Source organism: Puma concolor, chromosome D4, assembly GCF_028749965.1.
Source record: "Puma concolor isolate L17-30 chromosome D4, mPumCon1.1.hap2, whole genome shotgun sequence".
In the NCBI taxonomy this organism is placed as follows: domain Eukaryota; kingdom Metazoa; phylum Chordata; class Mammalia; order Carnivora; family Felidae; genus Puma; species Puma concolor.
In genome coordinates, this window is record NC_141679.1 from 56,268,619 (window position 1) to 56,294,932 (window position 26,314).

Genomic DNA, 26,314 nt, shown 5'->3' on the forward strand with positions numbered 1-26,314 from the left:
GTGTGTGTTGTGTGTGACAGACAGACAGCAGAGTGAAGAGCAGGCACCCACAAGGCACTGTGATGCCCACCCCATCCCATCCTACCTCTTTCCTTCCTGCCTGTCTGCCTGCAGTGAGACCTGCCTCTCTCCTCCAGAGACGTCCCTTGCCTCTGCCCCAAGCCTTGGCCCTACCTCTCCCCTGGGCCTGCCTTGGTTTACCTTACCTACTTGCCTGATCTTATCTGCTTCTCCTCTTCCCTCCCTTTCTGCACTCCAGTTCAGCAGTGGCCCCTCCATGCTCCCACCTTAGGGTCTTTCAATGGCTATTTCCGCAGCTTGGCATGCTCTTCTCCCAGGTATCCACATGGCTCACGCCCTCTCCCCCTTCAGGTCTTTACTCAAAGTCACCTCCTCAGGGAGGCCTTTGGTCTTTCCATTCCCACACACTTCCTATCCCTCTTTCCTGCTTTTCCTCATTAGTATGTATCACTAACATACCATGTTTTGCACAGAATGTCAGCTCTTTGAGAATAAGAACTTAAGTTTCTTTTTTGTGCCCGTATCCTCTGCCCCAAAATGGTATCTGGCATGTTGTAGAATTTCACCCAACTTCTGCCAAGAGAATGAAAGGGGTCTGTGCATAGAAATGCTGTGACCATTGTCAGGGCTCATATAAGCCTGACATTGGGATCAGAGTCTACAGCATATTATGGGCATTGGGCCTAGTCATGTCTGTGGCAGAGCAGTAGACAGCAGGCAGGTTCTTGATGGACCCACTGACTGCCCTACCTACAAGGCCACCTCCCAAGGACATGAAGATGACAAATGGCTGAAGTGGTCAGCAAGAGGCATAGGACAATGGGAGCCAGAAGTCTGGGACCCATATATGCTTCTCCCACTTGTGACTGAGGCCTTAGGGTCACTCTACTCTGGAATACTAAGAATGAGAAAGGCTAACCTCCCCATGTTCACAAGGCCACTGAGGCTGAGAGTGGGGTAAGAGGCTTATCCAGGGTCACAGAGGGAGGCAGCTGGCTGGGACTTCCAGATGTGGTCCCTTCCCTGGTCACTCCCAGGCCTGGTCCCCTGGCTCAACTTTTCCCACTTTGGGAAGTCAGATATGGTCAAGCCCTTCCCCTTCCTCCCTGGTCCCCCTGTCATCAGCACATTCCATACCTATCACTTCCTATCACCTATGGCTATTCATCTTTTAAAATATATGATACCTACAAATGAATATATATCACAGTTATATGTTATAAAACAAAATCATATAACAAACCCATATATTTACCTCCAATATCCAGAACTAGAAAACAGTTCTGGATGTCGGAGGTAAACATGGGATGGGGTGGGCATCACAGCGCCTTATAGGTCCCTGCTCTTCACTCTGCTGTCTTTTCACTCCCTGCCTTTTCTTAAAGATTTTATTTTATTTTTTAAGATTAAAATCTTAAAGTAATCTTTACTTTACTTTACTTTACTTTACTTTACTTTAAAATCGTAAGTAATCTCTACACCCAACATGGGGTTCAAACTCACAACCCCAAGATCAAGAGTGGCACACGCTCTACCAACTTAGCCAGCCAGGCATCCCCATCCCTTCTTTCGTTTAAAGTAGTTTTAATCACATATGTATGCCCAAAGAATATATTCCTTTTTGTTTGTTTTTCAATTATATAACTGGTGTCATACTGTATACAGTCTACTGTATTGCTTTTTATGCTTTCACACTTTTTCCTTGTTGTTACAGGAAGCTGTCGTGCCTCAGTTTTCACTGATGTATCATGTTCTGTTGTATGTGACTATACGGCAAGGTAAGGATCCACTCCCCTACTGATGGACATTTGGGTTTGTTTCCAGGGCCCCCTGATCACCCACATTGCACCCCTCCTCAGTCAGACCTCTTCAGGTGCCCTCTCCACACCTCCTAGCCATGCTCTCCGAACACTGTTCACTGACCCTCCTTTCACTATTCCATGGCCCCCATGATATCCACACAACCACGACTTCCCCATTTTTGTCTTGAACTCTCTTCTGATCTCCAGGACATATTAAAAATATTAAAAGGCATACCTGTTTATTGAGCACTTACTCCATGCCAAGCACTATTCTCAACAATGTACATGTTTTATTTCATTGAATATTCACAGCAATGCAAATGGTAAGTTATATTAGACCCATTTTACAAAGGAGAAAACAGAGGCCCAGAGAGGTTGAGTAACTTGCTCAAGATACACAATTCTTGCCTCCAGGTCTCATAGGCAACTCAAATTCAACATGTCACAATGTAACTTATCTTCCTCTCCAAACCAGTCTGTCTCCCAAGCGCACTCACAGGGGGCACATCTCCAATGCCCCAGGCCCAAGCCAGAAACTGAAGTCAGCCCTGACTCCTGCTGCGTCCTTACCCACTCCTTCCCCCAGTGCTAGCCCAAGGTCTTATGGCCTCTACCTCAGTATTTCTCAAATCCCCTTTCTCCCATCTGCTGCTCCTCCTGGATTATTGCCTCTCACCACACTCCCTTGCAGGCTCCGATCTCCCCCTTTCCCAGCAGCTTGCACCCTGCAGCTCAGGCAGGCTTGCTAAGCCTCATCTCACCACGTCCCCATCTCCAGAATAAAGCCCAGCCTCCTTGCCTCCATCTCCTCAAACTACAAAGCGCAGCAACCAATCCCAGAAGGGACAACTCTTGTCCCCAACTCTGCTCTGCCTCCTCCTCTGGGAAGCCATCTCTGGCCCCCACCCTGAGACTGGGCTGTGAGCCCCCTCAGAGCCCTGCAGTCCCTTCTCTGATGCTTATCTCCTTCCTCATGATAAATCATCTTCATTACCCTACACTCCTCAAAGGCAGAGACCCAGCCTCATCCACGTCAGCATTTCCAGTGCCAAGGCAGGGCCTGCACACAGGAGGTGCTCAATAATTGTTGAAAGGCTGAATGGACAAACAATGACAGGAACCATGGGTGATGCTACTTCTGGGCCCCAGAAAGCAGGGTGATTCCTGCTTGATCCCAGAGTGGGTGGGGATGCCCCACCTCCACCCAGCTTCTCCGTCTGTCCCCCTGAATCCCATCCCACAAGGCCATTTCCTGTCTCTGAGCCTTTTGTAAGAACTTTCTTCTCTGCATCTTCCTTCTGACTCTGGAATTCCTTCATGTAGGAGAGTTCTGGCACCAGGAGAAAAAAAGAGGAATCCAATCCCTTACCTGCTTTCAACCTACATTAGGCATTTTCAAGGTAGGGGCTGATTTTGCCTCCAAGGGCAAGAACACTGATTCTTGGAAGGGGAAGACGAAAAAAAAATCTTACTCTTTTTTCGTATAAAGCACAGATATATATAAACCAATATATAGTGTATCTGTGGTATTAAAATATCATGTGATTAAGAAAGAAAATGTCTAAAAGGCTTTTGAGGGGAGCAATAATGGAAAGAAATGGTTGAGAAACTCTGATCTACATGCTTGGACCTTGCTTTGTCTGGTCCAAGAACTAGCCAGAACTGAGGGAGAGTCTAGAGTCCTTCCCAGGGCATATCAAGGTATCCCCAGAGCTATCGTCCTTTCCCCAAAACCATCCCTTCCCTACCCTATGCCTGAAAGTCCACCATTCGGTGTCTGGCATCCTTTAATCTCCTCCTGTTCCTACTGGGGCCATAGTTTGGCGCTTCCTCCGTCCTCCCCCAGGATGGGTGCCCCAGCTCCTAACCCTGGAAGGAATTAGAGGCCTCCCAGCTCTATACTGCAGTCTTGGGCTGCAGCACAACCCTGGAGTTCCTGGAAGAATCCAGGAGGGAAGCCCAACCACAGGAGGCACCCAGGACACGGGGGTGCCGCTGTGGGACAAGGCTTTCTTTATTGGGGTGGGGATAGGGTCACAAGTCACCTTACTTAGAAGTGCTCCAGGTGGATGGAGTCACTTAAGGGTGGGACAGTCCGGACTGAAGGTCTGTTGGCAGGAGACACAGAGACAGGGGTGAGGGTCGTAGGTGGGTTTGACATGGTCTTGGGCAACACGGGTATTCTGCGGTCTTCATATTTCATGGAGTTCTCCAGTATCTGGGGCCTCCGTGGGATGCTGGAGCCAATGAAGACCAAGTAGACGATGGCACCTAAGTAGGCACCCAGGAGTGGTGCCACAACTGGCACCCACCACCAGTCCCTGTCCCTGCAGGCAAGAGACAGAGGGACCTGCTGAGAGGGCTGATGCCCGGGACAGCACCTGCATCCACTCAGGCTGAGACAGGGAGTAGGGGCTGAGAGTAGAGGAGTGACCCCTATTCTAGCCCAAGAATTGCCCCTGAGCCTGGGGCCCTGGTTAGCTTCAGCCTGATTCAGGGATTGAGCTGGTCTAGGACACGATTGACATTCAGTCCAAGAGCAGGATTTATATCAGTGCTGGTCTGGGGGAAAGCAGGGACCCACTCCTGTCTCCTCAGGCCACCGGGGAGTTCTGCAGGACTGTGGAGCTTCTCACATCACCCCCACCCCTCCACATGCAGGGAACCCACAGAAAACTGGCAGGGATGGGTTGGTGAGGGAAGTACCTGAAAACCTGTATACCCCAGCCAGCAATGAAAGTGAAGAAGCGGGGAGGCAGGTCTCGGGATGGGTTCATGGCATATCCTGTGTTCATGCCCAGGGATAATCCAATGACAACAATGAGGATGCCAATCACCAGGGCCTGTGTCCCTTGCAGTGCTGGATTGTTCTCCTTGTCCGTGATGGCGAAGAGACATAGCTGGAGTATCCCTGTCACTATTACCTGGTGAGCAGACACTGTGGCAGCCGCCTGGGGCCCTTAGCCAAGTCACAAAGCTTCAGCAATGCCCCCAGCCCCAACCCACTGGCAGAGACCCCACCCAGAGTTCTTATCCTTTCTATTGTGAGGGCTGCCTGCCAGCCCCCGCTTCCTTAGGTAAGGAGGACTTGAGGAGGGGAACTCATACTGGATCACTGACCTCATCCAGGAAGCCCCTCCACAATGTCATGTGCTCAGGAAGATAGGTAGCAAAAATGCCAGCGGTAGCTGTGGGACCAGTCACTGTCAGATGTCCACCCGAAAATTGGATAATGGCTGCTGTGGAAACACAGACTGAGTGTGAACCTGCCACCAGCTAAACTCTACTGGAGTCCCAGGAATAAGACTGTAGGACGGAGGGGTGGGGAGTACCTCCAAGGCTTTTTCTCTAGACATTTTCATAGGCCAGGACACTGGGTCTGTATCTGCCCATTTTTCAGAGGAGGAGGCTGAGGCCAGGGGTGGACAACATAGGGCAAGACACTCACAGTAGAAGAGGCAGTAGATGGTGGCAGAAGCCAGGAAGGAACCCAGAAACTGACCCAGGATGTATACAGGAAACTTCTTCCAGGACATGCGGCCTAGCGCACAGTTGGTGAAGGTTAAGGCCGCATTCATGTGGGCCCCTGCGGGAAGGGGCAGAAATGTCAAAGGTGTGAGAGAAGAGACAAACAATAACAACAAATAATACAAAAGCAGCAATAACAATAATAGTAACAGTTAGTATCTATGGAGTGTACTAATTTAATCCTCACAAGGACCCTACGAGGCAGGGACCTCCACCTCCATTTCACCATTAAGGAAATTGAGAGAGAAGTTAAATAACTTGCCTAAGTTGACCCAGCTAGTAACAATGGGGTGTCCAGGGCTCTGAAGAGTCTGGGCAGAGAGGGTCAGAAGAAAGAGGTTCAGGATATTCTCCCTCCTGCGGGCTGGTGAGAATGGGTTCCGGCGGACTTGCGGAAGGGGCTGGCTAGAGGAGGGCAGGAGCAGTATACAGGGGACACCTGGCCTTGCTGATCAGATGGGGCCCAGGTTCACTCACCAGAGATGTTCCCCGCCATGTGCACTCCCATGGTGACTCCGAAGCCAAAACCCAAGTTGACACTGAGGTAGCTCCCAAATTTCTCTCCTAGAACCATATGGGCCACGGAGCCAAGGCCAAACACCTGCGAAGGAGTGGCTCTGAGGGGACCACCTGTCCAGAAGCCCCAACCTTACAGAAGGGCTCAGGCTCAGTTTGGGCTCCTCACCCCCATGCCCCAGGCCACCCTGCATTGCTTTTGGAGACCCTCTACCATGCCCTTGTCCTCCAGAAACTTCCTTCCCTGACTCCCCTTTAAGACCTGGCCAGTGAGAGTTGGGTGGGGCTGTAAAAGGACCTGGGAGGGCAGTGGCAATGTCAGGGGCTCTTAAGGATACACCCTGGCCCCTGGGCCCCCAGACCACCTGAAGTTCAAGGAAGGGGGCAGGGCTTTGAGGAGGGCATGGCTGGTCTGGATCGAACCCCTCAGAGTATCTCACGCTTCAACCTAACTGAAGGAAGTTTCTTCAAGAGATTTCCATACTTCATGCCTGTTCTCTGCCAGGACCCCATCCCCTACACACACACATCAGCCCTGGAGGCTAGTGGGTGGGGTTCTATTCCTCTTGCCTCCAGCAACATTTCCATTGCTCTCAGGTGTCATTTCTGAACTTCTTGCTCTTGCCCATCTGTAACTGCTGGATCACCTCAAAAGATAACCCCCTTAATTCCCCCCTTCACAAGGAGATTAGAGGCCTGAAGCTAGGCTCTCACTCAACCTCCTGAAGTTCCCACCAGAATCTATATCTGCCTTCCCCTTCAGCTCTGGTTCCCATGCCCAGCTTCTCTGTCCCTTTGCAGATACCTCCCTCTTGCCATGACTGGCTCCCACAGACTTGGGACTCTTCCTTCCTAAAAGTAAACCTTCCTGCCTCAGCCCAGCCTGTCTAGCTATGGACTCCTGGACACCCTGTCCCTGTGTGGGCCAAGCTCTGGGAAAGGACCCATTGGCTGGCTCCTTTATCCTTTCCCTTGCTCTCCCTCTTCAAACTGGCTCCTGCTTCCACATGTCACGGACATGTGGACAAAACTCTCTCCGAGGACTCCCACCTCCTGATTTCTTAAAGATCCCTTCAGTCATTATCCTACTTGACTTTGCTAATTTTGACCCTCTTAACCATTCTGTGCATCTGGAAAGTCCCTCCTTTTTGGCTTCTACAACAATCCTCCCCTGCCCTCCCCTCCCCTCTCCTCCCCTCCCCTCCCCTCTCCTCTCCTCTCCTCTCCTCTCCTCTCCTCTCCTCTCTTACCTATACAGCCTCCCTCTCTATAGTTCCTTCCCACATTCTTCTTCTTTCATCTTCCTCGTGAATATGGATAACCCCAGGGCTCCATCCTTGGCCCCTTTCACGTCTCCTCAGTCACTCTTCCTGGGTCTTCTCACTAACTCTGTGGCTTCAGATATGCTTGATGCACTAAAACTCCTAAAACCTCCACCTAGCTAGGTCCTTATCTTCAAATACCCACTGGGAGTCTGGGTTTTTCAAAGGCATCTCAGGCTCTATGTTGAAAGCTCACCATCTCTCAGAAAATGTTATCCTCATCCTATGCTCCCCATCCCAGTCAGCCAAGCCAGAAACTTGGCAGTCACAAATGAGAGCTTCCTTTCTGTCATTCCCCACAACCAGTCAGCACTGCTTACATTCTATCCCAATCTTATCCAGCTTCTTCTTGCAGCCAGAGTGACATTTCTAACAGACAAAATCTGATCATGTCTGCCCCTTGTTCAAACATTCACTGTCTCCCCTCCATTTCTAGGATAAAGTCCAAACTCAATAGGCCACCATTTAATACCCTGTATAAATTATCCCTTCTGCCTCTCACTTTCATATCTGCTCCAGTGTTCTCTATTTTCACCAGTAGTGTTACTACTAAATAATAACCATGTATTGAGTACTTACTGTGTGTCAGGCACTTGTAAGCAAGTTATATCTATCACCTCCTTTAACCCTTACACTAATTTATATGTTAGGTGCTCTTGTTTTCCCCATTTGACAGATTGTCACCCAAATCCTAGAGAAGTTGAGTGACTTGTACACGTTCTGCACAGAATGAGCCCGGATTTGAATCTAGTCAGTCAGCTGTGCCAAATAACCTCAAGGCAAACAACCACATTGCTCCCTGCGTGCCTTGCTTTCTCTGCAATTTTGCATGTGCTCTTCCCTCTGCCTGAAATACCTGATCCCAGATTCTGAAAAATCAATACTGTACTTTAAAGTCACATTCAGGAGGCGCCTGAGTGGCTCAGTCGGTTAAGTGTCCGCCTTCAGCTCAGGTCATGATCTCACGGTTCATGAGTTTGAGCCCCGCGTCGGGCTCTGTGCTGACAGCTCAGAGCCCGGAGCCCGCTTCAGATTCTGTGTCTCCCTCTGTCTGCCCCTCTGCTGCTTACACTCTGTCTCTCGCATTGTCTCAAAAGTAAATAAACATTAAAAAAAATAATAAAGTCACATTCAGACGGCACCTCCTTTGAAAATTCCGTGTATTTTAGATATGTTGTCTCTGAGGGACCTATAGCTATCCAGGCTGCTGGAAATGGGAGTCTCGATTTGTGTCATCCAATATGATGACCACCAGCCACATATGGCTATTAAGTGCTTAGCATGTGGCTAGTTCAAATTGAGATCTGTTCTAAGTGTAAAGTACACACCAGATTTCAAAGACTTAGGAGGAAAAAGAGAATATAGAGTATCTTATTAATAATTTTATATCAGGGTGCCTGGGTAGCTCAGTTAGATGAGCATCTGACTTCAGCTCAGGTCATGATCTCACAGTTTCTTGAATTCAAGCGTCACTTCTGACTCACTGTTGTCAGTGCAGAGCATGCTTTGGATCCTCTGTCCCCCTCTCTCTGCCCCTCCCCTGCTTGCACCCTCACTCTCTCTTCTCAAAAATAAACATTTAAAATTTTTTTTAATGTTTTATTATTTATGTTTGAGAGAGAAAGAGTGAGCATGAGCAGGGGAGGGGAGGGGCAGAGAGAGAGGGAGACACAGAATCTGAAGCAGCTCCAGGCCCTGAGCTGTCAGCACAGAGCTTGACGTCGGCTCAAACTCACGAACCGCAAGATCATGACCTGAGCCGAAGTCACACGCTTAACTGACTGAGCCACCCAGGTGCCCCCAAACATTTTTTTTAATTATACTGATTACATGTTGAACTGGTAATATTTTGGATATATGGATTAAATACATTAATTATTCAAATTAATTTCACCTATTGATTTTTACCTCTTTAATGTGGCTACTAGAAAATTTTAAATTACATATATGGCTCATATTATATTTCCCTTGCAGAATTGTGTTCTAGAGTTTTTGAAAAAGAAAACCTGGAGAATTGTGGACATGGAGGCTATAGTTGAAGCCATCAGGGAGGATGAAGGTGAGAGGTCAGTTGAGGGCTGAACCTAGAGCTGCACATGGTATAGCATTAGAAACCCCAGTTGGGGGGCGCCTGGGTGGCTCAGTCGGTTAAGCGGCCGACTTCGGCTCAGGTCATGATCTCACGGTCCGTGGGTTCGAGCCCCGCGTCGGGCTCTGTGCTGACAGCTCAGAGCCTGGAGCCTGTTTCGGATTTTGTGTCTCCCTCTCTCTGACCCTCCCCCGTTCATGCTCTGTCTCTCTCTGTCTCAAAAATAAATAAGTGTTAAAAAAAAAAAATTAAAAAAAAAAAGAAAAGAAACCCCAGTTGGAGCAGGTGTTGAAATGACAAAAGAACAAAGGGAGAATGTGCCTTAGACACCAGCAAGAAGCTGACTTTCCCAAGGAGAGTGTGGTCCCCATGGTCATATGTAGCCTCTGGGTCAAGTGCATGAAGGCCTGAAAAGTATCCCTTTGGATGTGACAGTCCAACAGTCAGTAGTAATGTGGTGAGCACTGCCTCATCAGGCCATGGGAACAGAAACGGGGTCCCAGAGATTGAGAGGTGAGTGGGTGGTGAAGAAGAGTTGAAGGGTACCCATGTAGACATCTGTTTGAGAACCTGCCTGAGAAGGGAGAGAGGGAGAGCATGATAATTGAAGGGGCTCACGGAGGGGAAGAGAGAAATGTTTTGTGTTGTGCTGGTTTAGGGAGAGAGACTTCAGTATGTTAAAGATGAGAGAGGGAGACGCTGAAGATGGAAGGGAAGGAAAAGGATGGAGCAAAGTACCTGAGTAGACTGGAGGGTGAGACTGGTGCAGGAGTGGAGGGCTCCACGAGGGAGGGGCCCACCCTTGTCAAGAGGGAGATATGTGGATTCACAGGTAAATGAAGTCTGGTGCTGCAGGGACAGGTGGGTGAGGAGCCGGACACAGGAAACCCGCCTGATGGTTTTCTCTGCCAAGCTACAAATCAGCCATTTGCTGATTTAAAAAAAAAAAGAAAAGAAAAGAAAAGAAAAGAAAAGAAAAGAAAAGAAAAGAAAAGAAAAGAAAAGAAAAAGAAAAAAGGCAGAGTACAAAGCAGCATTGGGAAAGTCTGAGAAAAAGTGAAATAGCCCAGGGGCGTCTGGGTGGCTCAGTCAGTTGAGTGTCCAATTCTTGATTTTAGCTCATGGTTCGTGAGTTCGAGTGCCACATCAGGCTCCACGCTGACAGTGCAGAGCCTGCTTGGGATTCCCTGGCTCTCTACCCCTCCCCCACTTGTGCATGCGCTCGTGCCCTGCCCCCTCTCAATGTAAATAAGTAAACTTAAAAAAAATGAAATATCCTGGATAGGGTAGGGAAAAGGCAGTTGAGCAGGGCCACGTGGGTCCCTCAAGAGCTCCATGACAGGTGCAAGGGAGCCCAGGAGCAGGCTGACTTAGGACAAGGGTAGGATGAGGCAGGAGAGGACAGGAACACATGGGGCGTGGGGATGGGGAGTGAGGCCAGGACAGGCTGACAGGCTTGAGGAAGGTCAGGAGGTACATGGACTGGAGCAGGCATGGAGAGTCTGAAGACTGAGGGTCCGCATTTCCAAGTAGGAGCTCAAAACCATTTGCTAAAAATAATGAATGAGTGAATAAACTCCACATGATCTCCTGCGTCAGGGTTTTCAATTGGCAGTCCATGGGCCAGTCCATCCGGAACACATGTTTTGTTTGGGTGATCTAGATTTGACGACCAGAGGTTTCAGCCTCCCTTGACAAATCAGAAGCTCTGGCAGCTCTGGCCTTCATCCCGCCCTGCGTGCCAGCAGTCAGCTAGAATAGTAGCAGCCACGCCTTTGCACAGGTCAGCACTCTGCACTTAGCCCCAGTTCCTGCCACTCTGTGTTGATTCTCTGGCCCTCATAGCATGTAAGTTTGCAACTCCTGCCTTATGTCTCATATCAAGAGCTGTTTTTCCAGGGCCCTAATGGCCCAGCCCCTCTTCTCCCTGGTCAGTGAATGTAGTCCAGCCCCGTTGAAGGCCAGCCCTGAGCACAACATCCCCAGAGGCTGTAGAGTGGAACTGAGTGGAATGGTCCACCTCCCTCATCCTGGCTGCAGTAAATGGGGCCCAAGGTCATACTAGCTTTTCTGGCAAAACTTTTGCCCTGATGACTCACTGAGCTTCTGATAACTGAAAAAGCTTCCCCACTTCTTGGCACAGGCCCAACAACTGAAAATAAGAACACAATGTCCTATATGAGCTTAAACCTCACAGAGTTCTTTTATAAATGTTATTTCCCTTCAATCCTCACAGCAAATCTGCCTGGCAAATGTTTCAGCTCCCATTCTACAGATGGGGAAACTGAGGCCCGGAGACTACCAAAAGCCCAAAAGTGAAGGCCTTACCTCAGCTGGAGGGAATTAACAAACCAGGGTGTTAGAAATCCTGCTGTAGTAAGTTAAGGAACAGAGAGTAAATAGAGATTAAGGGTCACACTGTGATATTAGGTTGCATTGGATTTAATCCTAACTTAAAATGTGACTTTGGACAAATACTTTAGTCTCAGAGCCTCAGTTTTCCCATCTGTTAAATGGGGATAATAATAGAACTTCCCTCATAGGGTTGCTGTGAGGATTTGAGAAGATACAGTATGTAAGGGGCTTGGCATCATCATGCCTAGCATGCAGTAGGTACTCAATAATAATCTCAATAAAGGGAAGACAAACAGGGGCACAGGAAGGCATTGGTGCATGTGAGTGGTGCCTGCTTCTCCTAAGAGCTCTCTGAGGAGGCACCCTCCTACCTCCATGGTTCCAAGGTTTAACAACCGTCATGAGGCTGGAATGTTTTGTCATGAATAGATGACTTTGTCCTGGATTAAGGCTGGACACCGTCCAGCTGCTGTCTTCGCAGCTCAGAAGTCAAAGCAGGAGGGCAGGTAACAGGGGAAGGGAAAAGGACAGGAGACAGGGAGAGGAGAGCAGTTGAGAACACTTATCGTGACAAGAGACTAGCACATATGTCCTACATGTGTACTGGGTATCTGCCACCTCAATGTTAGCGTCACATTTACCAACAAGGAAGCTAAATTTCTAAACAGTCAAGATACTTGTAGAAGACCACACAGCTAGAAGATAGCAGAGCCAGGACTCAAACAGCTCCACAGCCCATAAAGGTCCGATTCAACACACATACTAACTGAGAAGACAGACTTAGCCGTGGAGAGGCCTGCCCAGGGCCAGCTGGTGACTCAGTGACAGAATCAGGATTCTTATGTCTAGACGCCCCTGTGCTCCATGGGCCACACCATCTCCTACACTGGCTCAATGCACACACACTCAGAGCCACACAACCAGTTGTACTTATACTCACATGCACACACTCAGGGACACTCTCTCTCACCCCCACTTCCTCTGACATGCTCCTGACTGCCTTTGCTTTCCTTCCCAGAGCCACCCCTTCTTTTCATGAACCTGGGCCTGCCATAAAGTCCAGACAGGCATGGCTACAGCTTCAGGGAAGAGGCTGTCTGCTGTAGATGGTAGAGCTGAAGAAGGTGGAGAGAGGGAGTTTCTAAGAAACCTCACATCCCACCTACAAGTCTGGTTTCTGTCCCATCATCTACTCAAAGAGCCCTTGTCAAGGTCCCTAGTGACCTCCCTGTTACCAATCCCTATAGACCCTTATCAGTGGTCACTTTCTCTGGCCCGTATGTAGGCCTCCCACTGCTGACCACCCACTCCTGTGGACCCTACCTTCCCCCCTTGTCCTCTCACCTCTCTGGCCACTCCTCCTCAGGCTTCTTTGTGAAATGCTCCTCTTCAGGTTTCTGTCCTCAACTTATCTTTTTTTTTCCCTCTTTCTATACACTGTCACTGGACAGTTCTATAAACACCATCCATATTCTGATCAGCTCTAACTCCTTACTTCCAGCTCAAGTCCCTCTTTTGAGCTCCAGACCTCTATATCCAACCACCCCCCAGATGTCTCCACAGGCACCTCACCTGATCACACCCAAACTGACCTCACTTTTGGCCCTGTAGCAGGCTCCGGACTCCAGAATGATCCTCCTTGGCATTTACCCCTCATCTGCTACTTGGAAAGTCTCGATTCTTTCTCAGCTCCCTCAACGTGTGCTTTCTTCTCCATCCCTGGACTGGTCACCACCATTTCTCTATCCAAGGTCAACAGCCTCCTAACTGCTTCCCCTCCCACCAGCTTTGCCCATTCTGCTGAGACTCCACACTGCACACCGAACTATCTTCTAAAATCTAAATCTGAACACATCACAACCCTGCTTGAGAACCTTCCGTGTATCCTCACTGCCCTCAGGATTAATTCTCAAAGCATGACCCTCAATAACACTTCTCTCCAATCTCTGTACTCTTTGTTTCCCTTCTTCCCGTTTCCAGCCATGCCCCCTGATACCTGCTCCCCCAGCCCATAGTTTTGTTCTGCCCTCACATACTTTGATCCCTTTCTTTCCCAAAAAGATAGTGAGAAAGACAGAGCTCCTCCTAACTTTCCTATCCTTCTTTAGCTCCCAGCTCCAAGACTGAATAACGGACAATGTGACCCAGGGGTCAGTGGTGGGGAGGGGGGCATGGATTGCCTCCACTGAACCTCACCCTCCTGAGGTCCTGGGGTTCACGTCCCTTCCTCAGAGCCCACCCACCCTGTGCCCCCACCCACTCACCATCATGACATACGTGCTCATGAACTCCGCCAGGAACTCTCGCACCATCTCCTTTTGCATTATTGCTTGCATCTTTGTTACCACAGGTGATGAGACCATCTTGGAGTTGCGGGTAGACCTGGAGCAGCAGCCCAAGCCCGTGGGTAGGAGAGAGGCCCAAGTGCACTCACTGCCCATGGGCCCTTCAACTCATAGCTCAGTTAATGGGTAACCCAGAGGTTACCCACACACACCTCCTCTTGCCCAGGTCAGCTGGTACAGCTGGGATCAGAGACAACTGAGAGCCACAGGGATGTAGCCTGGGAAGAGTGCACCAATGAGGCCATTTTGCAGAGAGGGCAGTGGGGAGCCAAAAAGTGTCATCTGTGGTGCCAGTGAGTCTCAGAGGAGAAGCAGATGGGAGAGAGCAGGCAGAAAAGTCGAGCTCAGCTGTCCATCTATCTGTTTACCTGCCTATCTGCAGGAGCCAAAGCTCTGGGAACACAGGCCAGGCATCAGGCAGGACCTGTCAATAGGGAGATACTCCACAAACAACACACGGTGTAGCAAAGTCTGCTCAGGGTGCTATAAACAGCCCTGAGGCCTGAAACATACATTAGGTTCTGCCAGAGGTGAAAGTATCTGCAAAGTGCACCAGGCCTTTGCAATGGGCTCAACACAATCAGACGTCTGTGAGTGAATGAATGAATGAATGAACAAATGAAAGAGAGGAGAGAGGAAAGGAGGGACCGGATCTTCTCCCCTGTGGCAGGTTCAGTGCCTAGCACAGTGCCAAATGCAGAGCAGTTGTGAAATATATATTGTCAAATGAATGACAACTGAGGAATCCATCTGTCTTACTCTCCACTAGATCCTCAGAACTTCCTACAATGCCTGGCACATGGTAGATACTTGATAAATATTTGTTTAATAAATGCATGGTTGGATGGATAGATAGACAAAAAAGTGAGTTACAGGCCCCATTATCTGTTGGAGGTGGGGTAGAGACCTCTGGTTTGGGGAAGGAGATGGAGTCTAGAGGCTAAAGAAGAAGAGGAGGGGTACAGATACCTTTAAGTGTGGCCTTAGTGCTTGTTCAGACTGGTGCCCCTCCCCATGCTGAATGCCTGAAGCTGACACCAGCCCCTCAGCTACCTCATCTTGCTAGGGATAGCAACATCACCCCCTACTCCTCCCCGGGCTTCCTGAAATTTCCCTGGCCTCACAGCAGCACAGATTAAGTAGAGGGAGTAAGAAATGTAAGTCAGGCATGGATAAAACAACTTCCACTTTTATGGCTGAGACCCTATGTTCAATCTCACCCACCCCAGTCCTTGTTCTGTCCTTACTCCAGGGAAATAAATCAAGGGCTGAGTATATGGAGGGAGATATAGAGTTGCATGGACAATTTACTGGCTCCCATCCAACTCCAGCTTCCATGCAGCATCATTTGGGGGTCTCCTTGCCCCTATAACCAGCCAGGCAGGGACCCAAGAGGGTCCTGGGAAAGTACCACAAAGGTAGTGGAGAAGTGACAGAGCAGGAAGCCAAGTACACCAAGAGAATTTTAGAACCCTGGCCCCATCCTCCCCACCACATGGCAGGCAGGACACAGTAAGCAATAAATAAATAACCACCAACCAGCTACTGACCTAGAAATCTACCAAATGCCTGCTATGTTCAAGCATTGTAGTAAAGAACATTATCATGATCCCTGCTCTCAGGAAGAAAAACAATTAAGTAATTGCTATAAAGTGTGAGGACTGTTGCCACAGGTGAAGGGGGGCACTACTGGATTGCAGAGAGGAAGCAAACAACCTAGAGGTGGGGGTAGGAGGGTTTCCCACAGAAAAGGAAACAGGTCAAAAATGGAAGGCTGGCCAGATGAAGGAGCATCAGGGGAGGCAGGGGAAAGTTCAAGGCATCAGAATAGCATGGCAGAGGCTTGCAGCAAAGGACTGTGTGATGTAGAGAGGAACTCCCCAAGAATGAGCTGGCCAGAGAGAGGAGACAAAGTGGCATGAGGTGGGTAGAGATGGCAGAAGGCCTAATGGTCCATGTTAGGGGGTGTGAACTCGATCCAGAGAGCCATGGGGTTTGGTGGAAGATTTAAGCAGGAGCACTGCCTCCTCTATGGAGGCTGGGATGAGGGAGCAGGAGTGGGAGTGTGGTGAGCAATCAGGAAGCTTCTGCCACAGACAGCCTGAGCAGAGATGGCAGCCTGAGCCAAGAAGGTGCCATGGAGATTAGAAAACAGTGAAAATGACACACTTAGGGTTTAACTGAAGAGGAGAATGGAGAGAGAAGAGATGACCTTCGGGTTTAGGAAGAGCAGCAGAATGACAAGTGAGGTGCAGGAGAGAAGCTGCAGCCTTAGGCAGGAGTATGAGGAGTCTGTTCCGGCCATGTTAACTTTGAAGAGCCTGCTAGACATTTAGGCAGAAATGGCCTATAAGGAGGCAGCTGGTCATGTAGTCTTGTTTAGAGATAAACATCCAGAGGCCACCAAATCATCTGATCCCTGGCCATAGATGAGGCCAAGGAGAGGATATAGAATGAGAAAAGGGCATCTGAGAAAAGTGGCCTACAAACTGAGAAGCTAACGGCAAACCAGATAATTACCCACGCGATATCTGCTAACCGAGGTGCTAAATAGCTAATAAACTCACCAACCCTTCAACTTACTAATTAATCTAGCAGCTTAGCCAACTAACTGTCCTGTTCACCAGCTTATTTAATTATCTAATCAACCAAACACTTATAAACCAGCCAGGCCTCAGCGGTACAGAATACAAACCCAGTCTCCAACCTTGGATCACTCCATCTAGTGGTTCTGATGGATAAGGGATAACAGCAGCACCATCAGAGGTGAGAAGTCCAGGGTGGGAGAGGTGAGGCCTGCAGACACTTTTGAGGAGTGGACAGGGTGGGGCGTAAAGTGCCTGTGAGGGAGTAGAGTAGTGGTAGAAAGAATGGTGGGAGTGAGAACATTCTAGATATTTTAGGAGATGGGACTAGATGTGAGCTATGGGAGAGACAGAAGTGTCAAGGACAAACAAGGTCTTGACTTCTGGCTTGAGCAATGGAGAAGGGGATCCTTGGCTGAGTTGAGACCACAGGAGGAGTCAGCTTGGGATATGGAGGTTGTTTTCAACTGGGACTGAGTTGCCTGTGGAACTCACTTGGAAACAGTATCTGAAGCCCCAGAGAGAACGCAGAACAAAGGGGAGCCATTCATTCTCTCTATCCAAGGGTGCACAAATATCCCTGCTCCTGTGCTGGCAGGCAGTGATGAAATGTAATAAGCAAGTACATTTGCGTGTCAGAAGGTAGTATGGCCTATGGGGATAAACAGAGCAAGGGAAAGGGGGTGGGGTATGATTTTAAACAGGGCAGTTGGGGTAAGCCTCACTGAGAAGGTAGCAGACATGAGGAGGTGAGGGAAGAGCATTTCAGGCAGAGGGGAAATCCCAGAAGGACTCTGAGCATGTTTAAAGGAAAGGAAAGGAGGTCATTGTGACTGGGGTTGGGGAGAGCAGGGATGGAGTGGGGAAAGGTCAGAGAGGAAACTGGGACTAGGTAGGCAGGGCCTTGGCCATTGCAAGGGCTTTGGTTTTTATTGTACTCTAAAGATCTGAACCTGTGAGGGTGAGAGGCAGTGAGTTCAGTTGAGCACCACCTACATAAAGGCAGTTGGAACCCCCTCACCAGCCCCTTGACCCTCACCCAGGTCTTTCTGAGCCTCCCTCACCCAAGGGCTGAGCCCAGGGTCTGGCTGGGAGAGGTCTTTCTTCTGAGACTCCTGACGGGGTGGGGGGGGGGGGAATGGGTAGGAGTGGGGGGAGGGGGGGTCAGCTGCCATGAGGGAGAGGCTGGGAGTAGGGCAGGAAGGGCACAGGGATGTGCTGGGAGGGTGGGGGATGGGTGGCTGGAGGAGGAGAATGGGTGGAGTGCTTACCGCCTCTTCCTATCTGATTCAGCCATGTTCTGTCTTTGAGATTTTTAGATGCTGTGGAGCCAAAGAGAGGTCATTAGGGCTGGGGTGTGGGGGCACAGAACTTGGCCCCACATTCTCATCAGACCTCAGCCTCCCAGGGGAGAAGCCACAGGGACAGGTCCTGCCGGTTCCAATCTCTCAACTCAGCCAAGCTGACAAAGAGAAGTGTGGACGTACCTTAGCCAATGGGGAAAGGCCCTGCAGTCCCACCCCTTCTACCCATGCTGGCCTCGGGACCCCTGGACCAGGCCCTTCCTGGGTCCTCCTGACTTTCTCCACTGTCCAAAGTGGAGATGCCCACAGCATCCCCTCAGTGGCTCCACCCTCACATATGTGGGTATTATTGCTTTTAGTCTAACCTCTTGCTGCTGACTTAAATTCCGATTTTCCAGGGCCTTTTCCTTTTACATACACACACACACACACACACACACACACACACACACACAATATGAGGTCCTAAGAATTCATTTAGTCCATTCTTCTAACTCAGAACTACCCTCTTACCTTTCCTGAAAATTCCCCTGTGTATTCCCATTTTCCACCCGAATGACCACACAAATGTAACCCTTGAGTTTCCCCATCCTGGAAGTCCCCCTTGTTCTCTAGCCAAATTCCCTCTAGCAGTTGCACAAGTTGACATCCCTAGCCCTGACTGCAGACACCCTCCAGCCCCAGCCCCAGCTTCTCAAGAGGGAACTCCAAGGGGAGAAACCACTCCAGCAAAGCCAGCAATCAAGCCATATCTCTGATATTCTCCCTTCTGCCTTGGTCCAGTGTCTGCTTTCCATGGTCTCCTGATCCTCCAGCCAGCACTCCATTAACAGCCCAGCCCTACATACCCTCCCAACCTCTGCTGCGCTGCTGGTCCTCCCAACAGTCAATTTACAAGTAAGGAAGCTAAAGCCCAGAAAGAGTGTGTGACATGCCTATGTCACACAGCAACTCAGGACTAAACCAGAACAAACATCCTGGCTTTCAACTCCCAGCTGGAGTTGCTTCCCCAGACAGTCCCATGGTCACCTCCTCCCCATACAGTCCCCAGGAAGTGGCACTCTGAGGCCTGGGCCCCAGGGGAGGCCCCCTGTCCCAGCCCTGCTTGGAGCCTGACTCACTCTGCTAAAGCGTCCACGTTGGGGGCTTCTTGGTTATAGCAAGCTTTGGTCTTATTTCTCCATGACTGTCCCAGGCTCTGGCTGCACCCGCAGCTGGGGCTCCACTGCCCTGTGTCCAAAGTCTAGAGCCTGCCTCTCAGCCCTCCTTAGGTGACCCCACGTACTGCTTTGCTCTGCTCCTCCAGGGGAGAAGTCAGTGGGGCAGGGGTTTGGCCCAAACCTCTTGGGCCAAGTCCAGACACACTGCCCAAAATAGCATCCCTTCTCCGGCCAGCGGCGCCACAGAGACCAGGTTCTGAGGCAGCCTTTGTGAGGTCAGAGGTGGAGCTCAGAGCGGGTCCCAGAGGAAGGCCCTGCCCTCCAAGCCAGGTGTCCAGCCCAAAGTTAGAGGAAGCCCTTCAGGGCCCCAGACTCCAGAGCCCCTGGTTCTGGGAAGAGCTGTGCAGAATGGGGAACAGAGATGGAAATATCTGAAAATCAACAGCTAGATGGAGTGGTTTTGGAGAAGACCCTGGTTCAGTCCTCAAGGAACCCCAATTCTGAAGGAGGAAAGGGAAACTCAGGCCCCTCCCAGTCTCAGGGGGAGGAGGACACATAAGCCATATTTACAGGAAACACCAATCTGATAGGGGAGGTAGAAAGCCAAGCCTGATCCTCTGGGGTCCCTAGTCTGAAGGGGGGAGAGAAGAAGCATGGGCCTCGTCATTTGGGAGCCTGTCTGAGCAGAGGAAGGGAAACCTATGCCCTATCGTCAGCAAAATACCTCCCTCAGGAATGGCAAGCGAGGCCTCTGTGCAGGAGTCAAAGCCAAACCAGAGTGTGGGGCACTGGCCCAAGGCTGCAGAAATTTAGTGACTGAGATGGGGTCAGGAGTGAGCCCGGGGTTCAGCTACCATCTAAGAAGACTTCGGGAGCCAGGGCACTGCTGGGCATCCAAGTAATAGATAGCTCTGGTAATAGAACTGTTCTCTAGGGGGTGCCTGGATGGCTCAGTCGGTTAAGCATCCGACTTCAGCTCAGGTCATGATCTCATGGTCTGTGGGTCCGAGCCCTGCGTCAGGCTCTGTGCTGACAGCTAGAAGCCTGGAGCCTGCTTCAGATTCTGTGTCTCACTCTCTCTCTCACCCTCCCCCGTTCATGCTCTGTCTCTCTCTGTCTCAAAAATAAATAAACGGTAAAAAAAAAAAAAAAAAAAAAAGAACTGTCCTCTAGAGGGTGCCAATAGACCAAGCCAGTCTGGACCCGCATTTTCCAGGTCCCTACCCAAAACTGCCCACAGGTCTCTCTGCAGGGAGAAGGCTTCCTGGTCAGAAGCTGTCCATAAGGAGCAAACTCTTCCACTGCTGCCCCCCAAGGCTGAGGCTCTGCCCTGCACTCCACCCTGCAGACTCAAGTGGGCTCAGTGTAATGAGTCCTTCCTTCAGAAAGAGAGAGATGAGATGTACCCCTGGACATTGGAGACAACTGCCTTTATTCCTTTCCTGTGTGTACTGTCAAGATCAGGATGAGGTAAGGGTCAAAAGTGAAGCTGGGGTCTGGGAATAGGTCAGAGCTTGGGCACAGTTGGATTGGGCTGGGATCAAGTTGGTGAGGAATAGAATTGGGATCCATATCAGAGTCAGGGATTGAGCCCTGGGCTCATTTACTGGGCCAGGCACTGGAGACCCAGATGTAGAGAAGACAGCCCTGTCTCTTGGAAGAGATAAGCAGCAGATAACTTAGCATACACTGTGATAAGGTAGATGGTATATAGGCAGTAACTAAGCCAACTTGGAGCAGGGCAAGAATCATCTAGAAGAGATGACAGGGAAGCTGAGTCCTCCAAGTTGAGCGAGGGAGTGTGGGAAGGTGGTGATTATTTGAAGCCCAGTGGGCTTGTGAGAAAACCTAACACATTCTGTGAATGGCTTGCAGAAGGCTGGAGAAGTGGCTCAGTCCTGCCCCAGGGCCTCTGCTTCCTAATCTGTGAAATGGAGTTGGAGGATATGAGGTCCTCTGATCCAACTACTTTTGGCATCCAGACAAGGCCCAGGAAAAGGTTTATGAAGGCACAGCAGCCCAGTAAATCAAAATCTTATTTGGTAGAAATGATAAATTGGTTGAAAAAGAATTGGTAGGAGCACCTGTGTGGCTTAGTGGGTTAAGTGTCCGTCTTTGGCTCGAGTCATGATCTCATAGTTCATGGGTTCAAGCCCCACATCGGGCTGCCTGCTGTCAGCACAGAGCCCACTTCAGATCCTCTGTCCCCCTCTCTCTCTACCCCCCCCCCACTTGCACAAGCACTCTCTTGCTCTCTCTCAAAAATAAATATTAAAAAAAAAAAAAGGGTGCCTGGGTGGCTCAGTAGGATAAGCATCCGACTTCAGTTCAGGTCATGATCTCCTGGTTCATGGGTTCAAGCCCCATGTTGGGCCCTGTACTGACAGCTCAGAGCCTGTAGCCTGCTTCAGATTCTGTGTCTCCCTCTCTCTGCCCCTCCCCCACTCGTGCTCTCTCACTCTCTCTCTCTGTCTCTCTCTGTCTCAAAAATAAACATTAAAAAAATTTTTTTAAACACTCTTTAAAAAAAAAAAAGAATGAGGGGTGCCTGGGTGGCTCAGTCAGTTGAGCATCTGAGTTCGGCTCAGGTCATGATCCCACAGTTCATGGGTTCAAGCCCTGCATCAGGCTCTGTGCTGACAGCTCAGAGCCTGGAGCCTGCTTTGAATTCTGTGTCTCCCTCTGTCTCTACCCCTCCCCTGCTCACACCCTATCTCTCTCTGTCTCTCAAAAAATAAAATAAAATATTTTAAAAATTTTAGTAATAAAAAAACGAATTGGTAATATTAGTGTGCTACAGGGCAAGTTTTGCAAATTTTGATGTATCTCTCAGCATTTAGTCCCTCTTGCAGAAATTAACTTTCTTACTTTAATTTCATCTGCAATACATTCTTTTTGGTAGTGAAACTTTGGGAATAACACAGTGCTCATCAACCTATTTTATTTGTTTAAAGATTTTCTTTTTGAGTAATCTCTACACCCAACATGGGGCTTGAACTTACAACCCTGAGATCAAGAGTTGCATGCTCTACCGAGATCATGAGTAGGGGAGGGGCAGAGAGAGAAAGAGAATCCCAAGCAGGCTCCATGCTGAACTTCAAACCCCTGACCCGGGGCTGGTTCTCAGGACTGAAATGTCATGACCTGGGCTGATATCAAGAGTCAAACACTTGGGACACTTGGGTGGCTCAGTCAGTTAAGCGTCCAGCTCTTGGTTTTGGCCCAGGCCATGATCTCACAGTTTGTAAGATAAGCCCTGTGTTGGACTCTGCACTGACAGTGCAGAACCTGCTTGGGATTCTCTCTCTCTCTTTCTCTCTCTGTCCCTCCCCTTCCAGTGTTTTCTCTCTCTCTCTCTCTGTGCCACCCCTTTCAGTGCTTTCTCTCTCTCTTTCTCAAAATAAGTAAAAAACATTTAAAAAAAAGAAATCAGACACTCAAGTCACCCAAACACCCCTCACTTTCCTACCTTTACTCACTACACTAAAAATCTTACAGGGGCGCCTGGGTGGCACAGTCGGTTAAGCGTCCGACTTCAGCCAGGTCATGATCTCGCGGTCCGTGAGTTCGAGCCCCGCGTCAGGCTCTGGGCTGATGGCTCAGAGCCTGGAGCCTGTTTCCAATTCTGTGTCTCCCTCTCTCTCTGCCCCTCCCCCGTTCATGCTCTGTCTCTCTCTATCCCAAAAATAAATAAACGTTGAAAAAAAATTTAAAAAATAAAAAAAATTAAAAAAAATAAAAATCTTACAATGTAAATTGGTGATTGGGGACATTAATGTTCAGCTTAACTGAAAATTTAAATATTTATGAATGCAAAGTCAAGCAAGTTGAACAGATAGAATTGTCTATCATTAGTGTGGAAATTTTTTAAATAGAATACAAATAAAATAAATCTCAGATCATTTTCTTTTATTCTTTTTTGGCCTAAAATACAAACAAGCCAAAGGAACCTTAAAAGACCCGTTTTCCCTCCATGACAACTATTATTAACATTTTGGTAGATTTTCTTCTCTTTTTTTTATGTATACACATATCACATCCCTTTCCTACTTTGTCAATAATAAGTAGTAGGAAGCTTATCTTGTAAAGTACTTTTTCACTCAAACATTATTGAGAATATCTTTCCATGCCAGTAGGTCTACATTCACATCTTGTATGTGACTATATGGCACAGAATTGTCTCCAATTTTTTTTTTAATTTTTTTAACATTTTTTTTTTTTTTTGAGACAGAGAGAGACAGAGCATGAACGGGGGAGGGTCAGAGAGAGAGGGAGACACAGAATCTGAAACAGGCTCCAGGCTCTGAGCGGTCAGCACAGAGCCTGACGCGGGGCTCGAACTCACGGACCGCGAGATCATGACCTGAGCCGAAGTCAGACGCTTAACCGACTGAGCCACCCAGGCGCCCCAAATTGTATCCAATTTTAAATTTTTTTTTTCAACGTTTATTTATTTTTGGGACAGAGAGAGACAGAGCATGAACGGGGGAGGGGCAGAGAGAGAGGGAGACACAGAATCGGAAACAGGCTCCAGGCTCTGAGCCATCAGCCCAGAGCCTGATGCGGGGCTAGAACTCACGGACCACGAGATCGTGACCTGGCTGAAGTCGGACGCTTAACCGACTGTGCCACCCAGGCGCCCCAACCAATTTTAAATATATCCAATACTCCCCTATTATGAACAGCATGAGGTACATACAATAGTTCAAAATCCAATTAGGAATGAAAATGCAAATAGAAAACAATTTTTAATCAGAACAAAGAAATAAAACTGCCAAAAGATGCTAAAACTTCTCTGAACTTCCCCCCAAATGCCACCAAAAGTGTTGATGTGTAGAAAACTAATCATTTCAGCTAATTATTTGTTTCAGGCAACATGCCATTTGATTAACTTACTTATCCCATAAACTACTTTCAGTCAAATTGTTTTACATTTGGGGTTTTCAGACTCTTCTGAGCCACCAAATCCTGTGTATAACTCAGGAGCCCATGTATCAATCAGTAAGAAAGGAGCTGCTCTGGCTGAAGGGGCAGGAATGGGTACCAGTCCTTCAAAGGCCCCTGGTCTCTCTGAAATCACTGCAGTCATAAAGATTCTCCTTCTCCTCAAAAAAAGAAAAGACTCTTAAGCCTCACCCAGGTAATTGTCACCTTTCAAACCCACTTTTCAGATAGGGAAACTGAGATTCAGAGAAAGATAACAACTTGCTCAAGATCTCCCAGACCTGGAACATCCAGATCAGGGCTCTATCCCTTGCCCCAGGAGGCCACGGCCCCTCACCCAGGAGAACTGGGGACTAAGTGGCTTGGTTGCGGAGGGGTAGGGGCACAGGCAGATGGTATATAATTACATACCATACCACAAGATGGTATATAGTCTTGACCCTCTCCAGTGACCAAACTCCCCTTTCCACAGCTCAGCCTCTTATCCTCAGAGTCATATGTGGGCCTTCAGGACAGACTGGACAGAGACTAAGGCAAACAGGGTCAGGAGGCACAACCACCTGTCCAAGGGAAAACATCCTGTGATTCGAGGAACCAGAATTCAAAAAATAAGCCTGTTCCACTCTAAAGCCAATGTCATACGCCTAATTTGGCATTAGAAACCAGGCATAGGGGTGCCTGGGTGGCTCAGTTGGTTAAGTGTCTGACTTCAGCTCAGGTCATGATCTGGCAATTCATGAGCTTGAGCCCCACATTGGGCTGTGTGCTGACAGCTCAGAGCCTAGAGCCTGCTTCAGGTTCTGTGTCTCCCTCTCTCTCTTCCCCTCTCCTGCTCACACTCTGTCTCTCTCAAAAATAAATAAACATCGGGGCGCCTGGGTGGCGCAGTCGGTTAAGCGTCCAACTTCAGCCAGGTCACGATCTCGTGGTCCGTGAGTTCGAGCCCCGCGTCAGGCTCTGGGCTGATGGCTCGGAGCCTGGAGCCTGTTTCCGATTCTGTGTCTCCTTCTCTCTCTGCCCCTCCCCCGTTCATGCTCTGTCTCGCTCTGTCCCAAAAATAAAAAATTAAAAAAAAAAAAAAAAAAAACGTTGAAAAAAAAAATAAATAAACATCAAAAAATTTGAAAAAAAAAAAAAAAGAAAAAAAGAAACCAGGCATCGAGCTCAGACCTGCCACTTTCCAGTATGAGCTAAAGTTATCAGGGAAGACTTCTTAGAGGAGGCAATCTCACTGACAGAAGTTGGAAGATGATACTGACAGAGGTGTATACCCCATGCTGTTCATAATAGGGAAGAATTGGAATGTGTGAGAAGTATTTGAGTGTGCCTGGGTGGCTCAGTCAGTTGAGCATCTGACTTGATTTCAGCTCAGGTCATGATCCCAGGGTCATGGGATTAAGCACCCCGTCGGGCTCTGTGCTGAGCTTGGAGCCTGCTTAAGGCTCTCTCTCTCCCTCTGCTCCTCTCCCCAGCTCTCTCTCTCTAAAAGGAGAAGAAGAAGAAGAAGAAGAAGAAGAAGAAGAAGCAGCATTTGTGTCTCTGTGTGTGTCTATATGTGAACATGTATATGTGTGAGTGGGCCGGTGTGTGTGTGCACCTACCTGTGTGTGGTCTTGCATGTGAAAACCTCTCTGTGGGTGTGTGTGCACACACACACACACACACACACAGTCATGCACACATGAACATGTGCCCATTCCACTGGGTTAATATTTTCCTGCCTGCGTCAGCCTGGTCCCAGTCAGCAGGCAGCTCACTGCAGGAACGTGCCCTATCTGATCTGGTCAGGGGCTGTGGGCCTGGAACAGGGGGCTTGAGTGGGCAGGAAGCCCATCTCAGCTCCCCCAGAGCAGGCTGCTCTCTCTCCACTCTCCTGCTCTGCCTGAGAAAGGAGGCAGACCCAGAGGCCAGGCAGCCCCAGTGTGATGCTTCTTCCCTCCTCCCAACTCACACTGGGGCTCCCGAGTGGGGCAGACTGCCTGCCTGCCTCTAAAAGAGTAAAGCCAGCTGCTGCCCGAGTACCTCCCACTTCCCTCATCTTTGCCTAAATTCTGAGGCCTCCCCGCACACAGGGGAAATGCTCACAGGGTGCTCCCTTTCAGCAGGAAAGCAGCCTTAAAATGACTGTGCTAGCCGGTGTGAAGGTGGGATTTAATTTACAGCTTTCCAGGAACACAGTGACTGTACAAAGAGCCTATAGAGAGGTCTGTGTGGACAGGGACTGAGACACAGGCACCCACAGGCCTTGAGCCTCAGCCAGGAAGGCTCAGTGGAACACAGAGACCCCAGGCAGGGTGGGACCTTCCCAGTTCCCAGGCCTCTCCCAGTGTCAATGGAGGGTCT

General features: G+C 49.2%; 1 protein-coding gene and 1 long non-coding RNA gene across 9 annotated transcripts in view; one reads left to right on the plus strand and one right to left on the minus strand.

Moving 5' to 3' along the window:
• Nucleotides 1-2,091: 2,091 nt before the first annotated feature.
• Nucleotides 2,092-19,270, minus strand: AQP7 (aquaporin 7). Of its 8 annotated transcripts, none has more exons than XM_025912602.2 (8): nt 18,989-19,270; nt 17,835-17,885; nt 13,898-14,015; nt 5,829-5,952; nt 5,272-5,409; nt 4,944-5,062; nt 4,530-4,747; nt 3,814-4,150 (listed from the first exon to the last, which is right to left on the minus strand). In XM_025912602.2, the coding sequence occupies exons 2-8, from the start codon at nt 17,858-17,860 to the stop codon at nt 3,874-3,876; spliced, it is 1,020 nt and encodes a 339-aa protein (XP_025768387.1). In that variant the 5' UTR covers nt 17,861-17,885; nt 18,989-19,270; the 3' UTR covers nt 3,814-3,873. The 8 variants fall into 8 exon arrangements, with proteins under 8 accessions (XP_086539493.1, XP_025768387.1, XP_086539495.1 ...); XM_086683369.1 differs by having other exon boundaries at nt 17,835-18,025; XM_086683370.1 differs by having other exon boundaries at nt 19,153-19,225.
• Nucleotides 19,271-20,189: 919 nt separating this feature from the next.
• LOC147574890 (uncharacterized) overlaps nt 20,190-26,314 on the plus strand; it is a 30,408-nt gene continuing 24,283 nt past the window's right edge. Inside the window, exon 1 of the long non-coding RNA XR_015242799.1 lies at nt 20,190-20,497. This is a non-coding gene — a long non-coding RNA (uncharacterized LOC147574890). The remainder of the gene's footprint in view (nt 20,498-26,314) is intronic.